This window comes from Arachis ipaensis, chromosome B05 (genome assembly GCF_000816755.2).
Source record: "Arachis ipaensis cultivar K30076 chromosome B05, Araip1.1, whole genome shotgun sequence".
Taxonomy (NCBI): domain Eukaryota; kingdom Viridiplantae; phylum Streptophyta; class Magnoliopsida; order Fabales; family Fabaceae; genus Arachis; species Arachis ipaensis.
The window spans coordinates 141,460,526-141,471,933 of record NC_029789.2 but is presented as its reverse complement, the minus strand read 5'-3'; the positions used below and the strand labels follow the sequence as shown (position 1 = coordinate 141,471,933).

The window sequence follows — 11,408 nt, the reverse complement described above, 5'->3', positions numbered from 1 at the left end:
CACCACTCTCACCCGCCGCGCCGCCTCACTCGGCCCTATCTCCGCCGTCTCGGCGCCGGAGAAGATCGAGAACCTCGGTGCCGAGATCTCCGGCCTCACATTGGAAGAAGCCAAGACTCTCGTGGACTATCTCCAGGACAAGCTCGGCGTATCCGCGGCGTCGTTCGCGCCTGCCGCCGTGGTGGCCGCACCGGGCGCATCAAGCGGCGGAGAAAGCGCCGCTGCGGTGGAGGAGAAAACGGAGTTCGACGTGGTAATTGAGGATGTTCCGAGCAACGCGAGAATCGCAGTAATCAAAGCGGTGAGAGGATTGACGAGTTTGGCGCTGAAGGAAGCGAAGGAATTAATCGAAGGTTTGCCGAAGAAGTTCAAAGAAGGAGTTTCGAAGGAAGAAGCTGAAGAAGCTAAGAAGCAACTTGAAGAAGCTGGTGCTAAGATCACAATCGCTTAGTTAGTTTCTTTTTTCTTTTTTTTCTATTTCTAAATTTCACATTAATTTTTGTTTTCATAGGAAAATGATGTTATTTAATTAATTAATTAATCACGGATCATCCTATTTTTCTTATGACTTTTGAAGTTGTGAGTATTTAAAAGAAATATGGCCCACTTTTTTTGTTCTTGGATACGCTATATGTCTTAAATTATCATTGAATTATTTGAAAGAACTAGGGGTGTGCATGGAAAGAACTAGGGGTGTGCATGGCCCGATCCGACTCGAAGACCCGGCTTGGTCTCGAATACTTTAGGGGCTAATTTGATGTGATTTCATTGGGTCTAGGGTCGGGTATGAGTCTCAAAAGTAGACTCGGTCATTATTTCGGGTCGGGTCCGGGCCATAGCTCGGGTCACCCGAAATCGGCCCAGTGGCTCGGTCATCATATACAATTAATATTTTGTGTTATTAGTGATGGATGATGGCTATTATTATGTGAAATTTAAGTATTGTAAACCTTAATATTTGTGTTATTAGTCATTATATATAAGACTATAAGTTAATGTTTTATGCTTAAAATGCATAAGACTTTAGACTAATGCATAATTTTGTGTTATTTGTATTGATTTAAATATTTGGTGTTATTAGGCAATATTAGTATTGATTATGGTTATACTTTAATTTTAGAGAAGAGTTACTTTTTATTATATTTTTCTAAGTGAATTTTACCATGTCAAATAATGGTTGGAGTCTTAGAAATTTAGATATTTTTACATGCTAACTTACAAGAAGGTATCAAGGTAATATAATGTTAACGGCCCGGTTTTCACCCGGTATAATCGTGGCCCGAAAGTGTATAGATTTTGTCAGGTCTAGAGTCGAGTTCGGATCTAACAGATAGACTCGGTATATATTTCGGGCCGGATCTGAATCACATCAAACCCGGTTTCACCCGATCCATACACACCCCTAGAAAGAACTACATGCAATGCAATTAGAATGAATTTTACGTAGTGTTTTCTGTTGTAGCTGATTATGGCGATGGTATGTAGTGTCTAGTGTGTATATCCATCTATCATCCTTTTTCCACTTCTACTATAGTGCTATTACTTGTCTTTGACTTGTCCATGAGTTATATCCTTATCCAAAACTTTAATCTAAAAAGAAAAATGTTATTTAGGTTGCATTTGTTTTTGTTTATACAGGAGAATTTTAAAAGGAGCACACAAATATAAAATTATGTTTGACAAAAGAGATATGAGAGATAATATGTTTAAAAATATTAAATTAGTTTATTTTGTGTTCATCCTGACAAAAAAAATAAATGATCATTGTACTCACGCAAGATGCTTTTTGTGTGATAAAAGCATAGTTGTAAAAACCGGACCGGACCGGCCGGTTCGACCAAAAAATCGGTGAACCGGACCCTATACCGGTCCGGTCCAGTATTTGAACCGGTCAAACTCGGTATGAACCGGTACGAACCGGTCAAAACCGGTGAGGTGGTCTGACCGAACCGTTTGGAAGAAAATATTTCCAAAATGCTTGAGGTAGGGTTCGAACCCTTGTCCTCAAGGAAACCAAAATGCTCCATAACCACCAGACCATTACAATAATATAAAAGATATAAACTAATTAATAAATTATTAAAATTTAAAAATAATAGTTATTTTAATATAAAAACAAAATAAAAATATTTATGATAGAGTAAAAATAATAAAATATTTATTGTTCATGTTCCATATTGTTTTAAAATAACTTGATATTTTAAAATGTTAGTAAAAATATGTATTTTAAATTTTAATTTTAAACTTTTAACTATTTTTTATTTTTTATTTACATAGGACCGAGTCAACCGGTTCAACCAGTAACCCAGCGATTGAACCAGTGACCCAGTGACCTGACCGGTTCGATCACCGGGTCGGTTCTGACAACTATGGATAAAAGTATCCTATCTTTAGAGGATTGGAGTGCCACGTAAAGTACTTTTGCCGCATGAGAGCATGTTACGTGAGTACAAATTTAGTTTCGATTAGTGTGAGTACATATGTCAGCGTTTTCATCTTTTATAGATACAAATGGTCATTTATTCTTGACGAAAATGACAACTTATTTTTTTTTCTTTCTTTCATTATTAATAAATTAGATTTTCATAATTTATTATAGTTTATCACCAAACAAAATATAAAAATACAAAATTTTGTATCTATATCATTTATATCTTGTTCTCATGTCTTGTCTTGTTCTATTCTTAAAAACAAATATAACCTTATATAGATTTATGTTTTTTAACAGTTAAATTATTTGAAACTAGACCAAGTGTGTTGAGTGGTTAGTTCATTTAGTTCACTTCTCCTCAAATAAGTATATGTCCTATGTATACAGTAACTCAAACCATTTTTAAAATTTAGATTTATATATAACGAATTAATTTTATTTTCTAAAATTGGAAGATATCACAAAAAAAAGTTAAAACTGAAAAATAAAATAAATAACAGATTTTTAATGAGATGTTTTTTTTAAATACATGTATGTTGGTTTTTTTGTTTTTCTTATTTATTATTTAACCAACCAATTATTCTAATGGTTAATGATTTAAAATAGTAAATTATTTTATTAGATTTAATTCCATTAGAGTTAAATATAATTTTGGTTGAATTAAATTTCTTATTTTTTAATTTCATTGATTCAACTATTTTTTTTAGAATTTTTTTGTTGTTCATATTATTCTCTAATAGATTAAGGACTAATCTGTTGCAAATCTGAACTTTATTTAAGGGTCTGTTTGACTAATAAATTGCTACGTATATAAAATGGGATTTAAATCTTTAACATTTGTTTAAACGGACGAGTGAGCTGACCACTCGACGAACTCAAATTGATTACTTTTAAAAAATCTTTATTACATTGCGTTAGGGAAAAGGATCCAAGATTCAAAAAGTTTTTTTTTGTTCAGATGGAGCTGAATGTTGTTTTACTTATTTATATTATTAGGCTTTGTGTATGCTGGGCTTCTTTATTCATTGAATCATGTTATGCTTGTAACTCTAGAACAAGTTAGGTTGACATATCACAAATTCACAATAAATAAAAAAATAGTCTAGGACCATGGAGTATAGCTATCACTCTTTTCTCGTTTTGGGAAGCTTTGATTCTGCCGGCAGGCTGGCTGTTTTCCTGTCTCTAGGCCTGCTGTCGAAGGACTACCATTCGCCCTGCTCTTTCATTGGCGTAGCCCAACTTCCCTTCTCATTTTTTTCCTCTAACTTCTTAGTGTGTGTTTGGATTATAGTTTACAAACGGGAGTTTGAATAAAATTAATTTTGTAAACTTGATTTTGATGAAAAGTAAATTTGTGTTAAAGTGATTTATATTTGGCAATTTTTACATCAAAATAAATTATAGTAAAATAAATATTATTTGGATTATACTACTCAAAATCGCTTTTAGATAAAAAAATTACTAAAATAGCAAACTTGATTTTGATGAAAAGTAAGTTTATGTTAAAGTGATTTATGTTTGGCAATCTTTGCATTAAAATGAATTATAGTAAAATAAATGTTGTTTGGATTATACTATTCAAAATCACTTTTAAATAAAAAATTACTAAAATAGACATCAACTTAAATAATTTTTGTATATTATCTTATCATTTTAATTTAGATAATTGAATAGATCTTATTAATTAATTCTATAATAAAATTAATATTTATACACTAAAATAAAAATAATATATAAAAATTGACAAAATATATTTTTAATTAAAACTAACAAAATATAAATTTTAGAGAGTACTAAGAATAATAAAAAAAATTAAATATTTATCTTGGTAGTAATTGAAATAAATCAAAAAAAATTTTATGATATTTTTTATATAGTATATTTTTAGTACTCTTAGTACTCTTTTTTAGTATGCTATAATTTATTATTATTATTTATAATTAATTTTTTGTTTAATTTACTTTACCTAACAGAATCAATAAATCATATTATAAAAAGATAATAAAAATAATACAAAAAATTACAATTATAAAAGTGTATAATATCAAATAAATAATTAATAAAAATAAAAATAATAAATAATAAAAAAGAGAGTTCATGTAAACCAAAAATAATAAGAATTTTATAAATAATATAATAACATGCATAAAGGATAAAGTTGGTAAAAGATAAATAAAGATGGAGTATTGATGGCTAAAAGCCCGTTGGTGAAACGTAGAAGCTTAAAATTGTAGCTTCTGTAACCGTGGTTTTGAAAGCAAAATCACTTCTGCGTTCATGAATAAAAATTTTGCCAAACCAAAAATTGAAGTTTTCAAGAAGGTTAAACGTGCTTCTTCTCTTGTAACGCGTTTGTCGGTTTCTTTTTAGTACGACCTACTAAAAATATCAAAAATATCTTCTCATAAAAGATTTTTATTTAAAAGTATGACTTATTTATTTATCTACACTTTAAATAAAGATAACACGCCAATGAGTAAGAGCTCAAATGGCATAGTTTCCCCATACTCAATTAAGAGGTTGCGGGTTCGAGTCTCCTATCTTTGGTAAAAAAAAAATAATAATAAATAAAGATAACACTTTTATAACTAAGATAACACTTTTAATAAAGATAACACTAAGAATAAGACACAAATAATAGAAGAATTAACTTCTAAAGACAGGAATTCTTTTTTATTTCCTTGGACAAGATCTTGTATAAATCGACATTTTAACCTAACTTTCTGAACTCAGTTGATTGTTGAAGTAGTAGCTCTAGATCAAGAGCTGGATGCTTACCTTATTATGAAAAAGGTAAAGACTTTTTTTTATAGATTCAGAGGTGAGTAAGGGATGAAAATGGAAGACCTAAGAACCCCAACTCATATCGTATCAAGAACTTGCCATTGATTATATATTAAGTCTGGACACGATCAATTGAGACAGAAGGGAGGGCTGTGAAGCAAGAGGATTGCATTAATCAAACAATGTCAACAGATAGAGATGAGCAATTATGCGTTGATATCAATACAAAAAGGAGATTTGCTAAACTAGCAGCTTTAAAGTAATGACATTCGGTTGATTCCTAGCTGACAAAAGTTCTAAAACTAGTCTCTTCGATACATAAAAATTAATGTTCTTTTATTTTATTTGGTGATAAATTATAATAAATTATAACATTCTAATTTATTCTATTTTTTCATTCAAAAAATTTGAAAAAAAATATAATAATAAAAAATATAATTATAAAAAATTAACAAAAATAATAAAAGAAAAAATTAAATTGTATCTCTTGTTAGTATTTCTATGTCTTTTTTATCAAGATAGATACAAAATACAATAATTCAGTGTCTCTAAACACAATATCTCTATTCATATCTTATTTGCTAAATATAATTTTGTATATCTATCTATATTTCTGTCTCAATGTCCCACACTTATAAAAAAACACAATCTTATATTCTATACATGCCCTATAAATCAATTGACTAAAAGATTCAACAGGTAACAACAATTCAAAATAATGAGCACATGTATAATTCGGTTATAAAAAATATGCTAGTGAACCCTTTTCACACAATCACTATGGGAGGTTAGTAAAATATCGAGTCAAAAGAATAACTAAATAAAGTACGTTCCAGACTCCACACTTTATACTTTTTTAATTTTGATATTGAGAGAAACATGGAGTATAATTGGATTATGGGAGTGTAGGAAATTTTACGAGGATGTGACGGCTATGATCAAGAAATCGGACAGTCCGATTAGAGGCTTGACATGTACACAAATCGGACCACCTAATTTGCGCACTCTCATCCACGCGTCAAACATGCATGCACCCCGACCCCTCCTACTTGTATACACTCCCGTCTGAATACCCCAGCCCCTCTTTTCACTTTCGTTCCAATCCTCTCTCATTCTCCAACCTCACCTTCACTTTCACTCTCTATTGATGAAATCGGACCTTTGAAGAAAAAAAAATTGACCATTAACGAAATGTCAAGAAGAAGGAGAATAAAAGACGTCAATCGTCTGCTAGAGCTCTACATTACTAATTATCTTGATCATCCTAATTATGTAAGTTTTTATTTTTAAATATTTTGATTTAATTAAAATAATAGTGATAATGTTAGAGATTAATAGTTTATTATAGTGATAATGTTAGAGATTAGTAGTTTATTATGGTGATAATATTAGAGATTAGTGTAGTAATAATTTTTAAATATTTTTATTTAATTAAAATAATAGTAATAATGTAATTTTTATTAAGAATATACGTGTGATAATAAATTAATTATTATAAGTTGTTATTAATATAATAATAATTTTTATTAAGATTTTTTTTTTTTACCAAAGATAGGAGACTCGAACCCGCAACCTCTTAATTGAGTATGGGGAGACTATGCCATTTAAGCTATTACTCATTGGTAATTTTTTTTTTTTAAGATTATATGTGTGATAATAAATAAATTAATTAGTATTAATTGTTAGTAATAAGTTTATTGTAGTAATAATTTTTATTAAGATCTAGATATGATAATAAAATAATTATTAGAGTTATTATTATAAAATAATTTGATTTTAGACATTAGAATATGTAATTTTAATGTATCTAAAAATAATTAGATTTATATTTAAGATTCGTTTAAGACTTATTGATAACTATTAGATTGTAAAAAATATAGATGTGAATTTTTTGTAAAATAGAGTTAGTGTATTTTGAGTAGTTAATAATATAGTTGTTAATATGATTATGTTTTACTGGTTATGTGATAATGAAAATTTGATTCTGTTAAATTTAATTTGTTAATTAAATAAGGTAATATTTGTTTAATGTGGTCTATGGCTACGTTTTGTAGGATTCATAGATGTTGCAATGTGACCACTACATGCCGCTGGATCCGTACAATCAAATTGTGAAGGGGCATTTACGGGAGACTGGCTTTTATCACATTTTTCATATTGGAGTCGTCCAATGTCAGTTGACATTGGTTAATGCTCTGATCGAGAGATGGTGCCCTGAGACTCACACATTCCATTTTCTAGTTGGTGAGTGTGCTGTGACGCTGGAGGACGTGGCGATAATTCTTGGTATTTCGACGAATGGTTTGCCAGTTACAGGACCGACACTCAGTAGTTATGAGGCGTTAGAGGCTGAATGCTTATATCAGTTTGGTGTTACACCTAGGAAGACAGACTGTAGAGGAAGCTTCATCAAGTTGACGTGGTTACAAGGACTGAAAGATCGTGTAGTGTTGGCTGACGATATTCATATTCAGAGGTACGTGAAGAGCCACATAATGTTATTATTTGGGACTGTTATGTTTGGAGATAAGTCTGGGACAGCGGTACACTGGAAGTTTCTATCGTTACTCCGTAACTTTACTGGGATCATATAATTTAGTTGGGGATCAGCATGCTTGACACACCTGTATAGAGCATTGTGTAGGGCAACTCGTATCAACTGCAAGGAGATTGATGGTCCACTGACACTTTTGCTTACCTGGGCTTGGATCCGTCTACCATTTTTTGCGCCGATTCTTGGAAATCCTCGACTCTTTCCGATTGCAAACAGGTCATTTAATTCCTATCTGCTTTGAAAAATTGTAGCACGTTGTATTTTAAATTTGATTGATAAAAGTTAATTAACGAATTGTCTGATGTCAGGTGGCGTAACTGGGAGCGTGCTGATCGACCTTACAGATTTCGTAGTCTTGCTCACTTTAGGAGAGCATTGGATGATCTACAAGAAGGACAGGTAATTCATGAGAGCAACCAGATTGTTGATGATGAGGCTGATGACTATCTGGTTGACCATCTGAACGAGGATGGGGATGAGGACGAGGATGAGGATAAGGATGAGGATGAGGACGAGGATGAGGATGCAGATGATGCTGATGATGACGACGATGATTGTCCATATGATGGTCTAGCGCCTAGTGGAGGTAAAGTAATTTATTGGTTAGACTGGTAAAATAATCTCCTTGTTAGTTGGTAAAGTAGTTTATTGGTTAGTTGGTGAATTAATTTCCTTGTTATTATTATTGTAAAGTAATTTCTTGGTTAGTTGGTAAAGTAATTTCCTTGTTCATTTGATTTGATTAGTTGGTTATTGAATGTGTGAATGTTTTCATAGGTACAACCACAAGCGAAAAAGGAAAAGGATACAACCTTAGAGTTGATCCCCCACGTCAGAGCGCTAATCGATATACCTCGTCCGCTTTTAACAGGGTTGCAAAGAAATGCAAAAAATTATACAAAGATGAAAAATGGACGATGAGAAAATGATGTGTGTATTGGACTTCCTTACTTAGAATGTGTTTGTTGTTTATTGTATCCGTTTTGTTGAACTATGACAATGACTATGTTAATTCCTTTTCTGTCATTAACTATGCTAGTGGACTTTATGTCATTAACTATGCTACTTCACTGTACGTCAGCATTCACTTTATGTCAATATATAAAAATGCTAAAGTCATACAATAACATCACACACAATACAATAACATGACAAACGAAAATGCAATTTGGATGGAGCTCTATTGGGTGGCCGGACCTGCACTTGCACCACCACGTTGACGACATCTGCTACGGCTGTGGCCCTCTGTCCCGCATTGCTTACATCGCCTAAGACCATGCAATACCCGAGTGTCCATCTCATTCAAGAAACGGGTCATCCTTGGCCGACCTTTGGATACCCGTCTGAGAAATGGATTACCTATGAATCGAGGTCCATGATAAACAGACCATGTTGTGGGATTTCCTAGTGGCCTAAACCTAGCTCTGTACACTCTTCGAGCTTGGTCCATTTTGTAAACATTATGAACATACAGTTGCCAATCCAGCTCCTTATTTGCTCAACAAGCAAACACATATCGACACGGAAGCCGGTCTACCTGGAATTCACCACAGTCACACCGTTATCGACGTAGGTCCACTGCATACTCCACCCCACTAAGACACTCACGCACTTCGAAACCTCATTTTGTCTGTCAAAGCAACTAACTTGGATGTTACCCGCTGCCCGCTGATTCGCATGCAATTTTAAGGTCACAAGCTCAGAGAACACATGTCTTGCATTAATATGAGCCTCAGCCTCGGATCTTTTTCGGGTGAACAATTCATTAAGCCTGTAAAATATTGCCTTAACAAGTGCAGTGACTAGAAGATTGCGCGCCCCTTTCAGTACAGAGTTGATGCATTCCACTAGATTAGTGGTCATATGACCCCACCTGTATCCCCTATCAAATGGCAAAGCAAACTACTCACGTGGAATCCGATCCAACCAATTGGTATAAGTCTCACCCCGCTCGCGTAAACGCTGATAACGCGTCTCATACTCATGAACTGTGCTCGAATATCTTGTCAATAAAAAAAGACCAACTATAAACAAAATTCATAATTATTAAATGGGTTTAAGAATAACTATAATAGTAACTATGATACCAATGTTGACGATAAGCTTCTACAGATATGGAGCCTTGAACTTCCTCAAGAATTTGGACTCTGTGTGTCTGATACAAAACATGTGGAAAGCTTTGGGAGGAGACCAAGATCTGTTACTACGAGCAATAGCTGACCTGATGGATTCGTGCTGATCAGAGATAAGGCCCACACCATCACGTGTCACGACATGTTGTCGCAAGTTACTAAGAAAAAAGTGTCAAGCCTCAGATGTCTCTCCATCGACTATCGCAAATGCAATAGGCACGATGTTGTTATTGCCATCCTATGAAACTGTAACCAACAAGCAGCCCTTATATTTTTCATAGAAATGAGTTCCGTCTACCTGCACTATTGGCTTGCAATGTCTGAATGCTCTAATACAAGAGTAATAACTCTAGAAGACTCGGTGTAGTATACAAATATTAGGAACCAAGTCATCTCCCTGGTACGCAGGCATTGTTTCAAAATGAACGACTGCTAATGGCTCCTTGTGACACATGGCCTCAAACCATATGGGCAAAGTTTTGTACGAAGCTTCCCAACCTCTAAAAATTGACTCCACTACCTTCTGTTTTGCCAACCATGCTTTATGATAACTTATGGTGTAGTTAAACTTCGACTGTACTTTCACAATCACTGATTTCACCTTTATAGACGGGTCAACTTCTACCAATGGCTTTATTGCTTCTGCAATTGTGTTGGAATCCAGCTTCGAATGATTTTGAGAAATGGTGGCCCTAGTACAGGTGTGACTATCGTTGTACCTCCTTATCTCCCAACAGTACTTCCTGGACATTTTGCTAACCCTGATTAGCCAATCACAACCTGCGCTATACTGGGTACATTTAGCATAAAATGTTGTCGGTTCTGGCTCATGCACCCGATAATCTACACCTCTACGGATGGTATAATCTTTCATTGCCTTAATTACTGTCTCCCTAGAACTGAATTTTATTCCCACGGTGAATTCACCATCCGTCATAACAGGAAGCTCTTCTGCAATCACACCACAAAATTTATATTTCCATAAATAATTCTTAAATACGTGTCTCATTAATAAAATATATGTATGATCCGTAAATCAAGAATAAATCATGCAAAAGTTAATAAATTAATCAACTAGGTCATCAAATGTTATTTAATAAATTAATAATCACACAAGAATGCGAAATACTAAATTTCTCAACATACATGTTTACTTGATAATTAAAAACTAAACAATTACTAATTATATGCTATATTTTACTGATTTACCGTTGCCTTAAATATTTGTCTCAAACTCAAAACCTATGTATAAATCATAATTTAAAATTATTGCATACTTGCATTTATATATTGAGAAAACTCCGGTGCATGCATGGGCTCCAAATCCAACGACTGCATGAAAGTCGGCTCCTGAAAACGGTTGTTGGTTTGCTAATGCATTTGTCACATCCGCCACATCTGCTGCCATAGCATCGTCAGCTTCATCTTCGACTACACCCGGATCAACGACCTCATAGTTACTTTCAAACTCTTCCTCACTATCACTGTTGTAATCTTCCAATTC

At 33.2% G+C, this 11,408-nt stretch overlaps 1 protein-coding gene across 1 annotated transcript in view; it reads left to right on the top strand.

Moving 5' to 3' along the window:
- Positions 1-623, top strand: part of LOC107642158 (50S ribosomal protein L12, chloroplastic) — a 1,026-nt gene extending 403 nt beyond the window's left edge. Inside the window, exon 2 of the mRNA XM_016345463.2 lies at positions 1-623. Within this exon, the coding sequence (XP_016200949.1) occupies positions 1-451 (451 nt within the window). The 3' untranslated portion in view covers positions 452-623.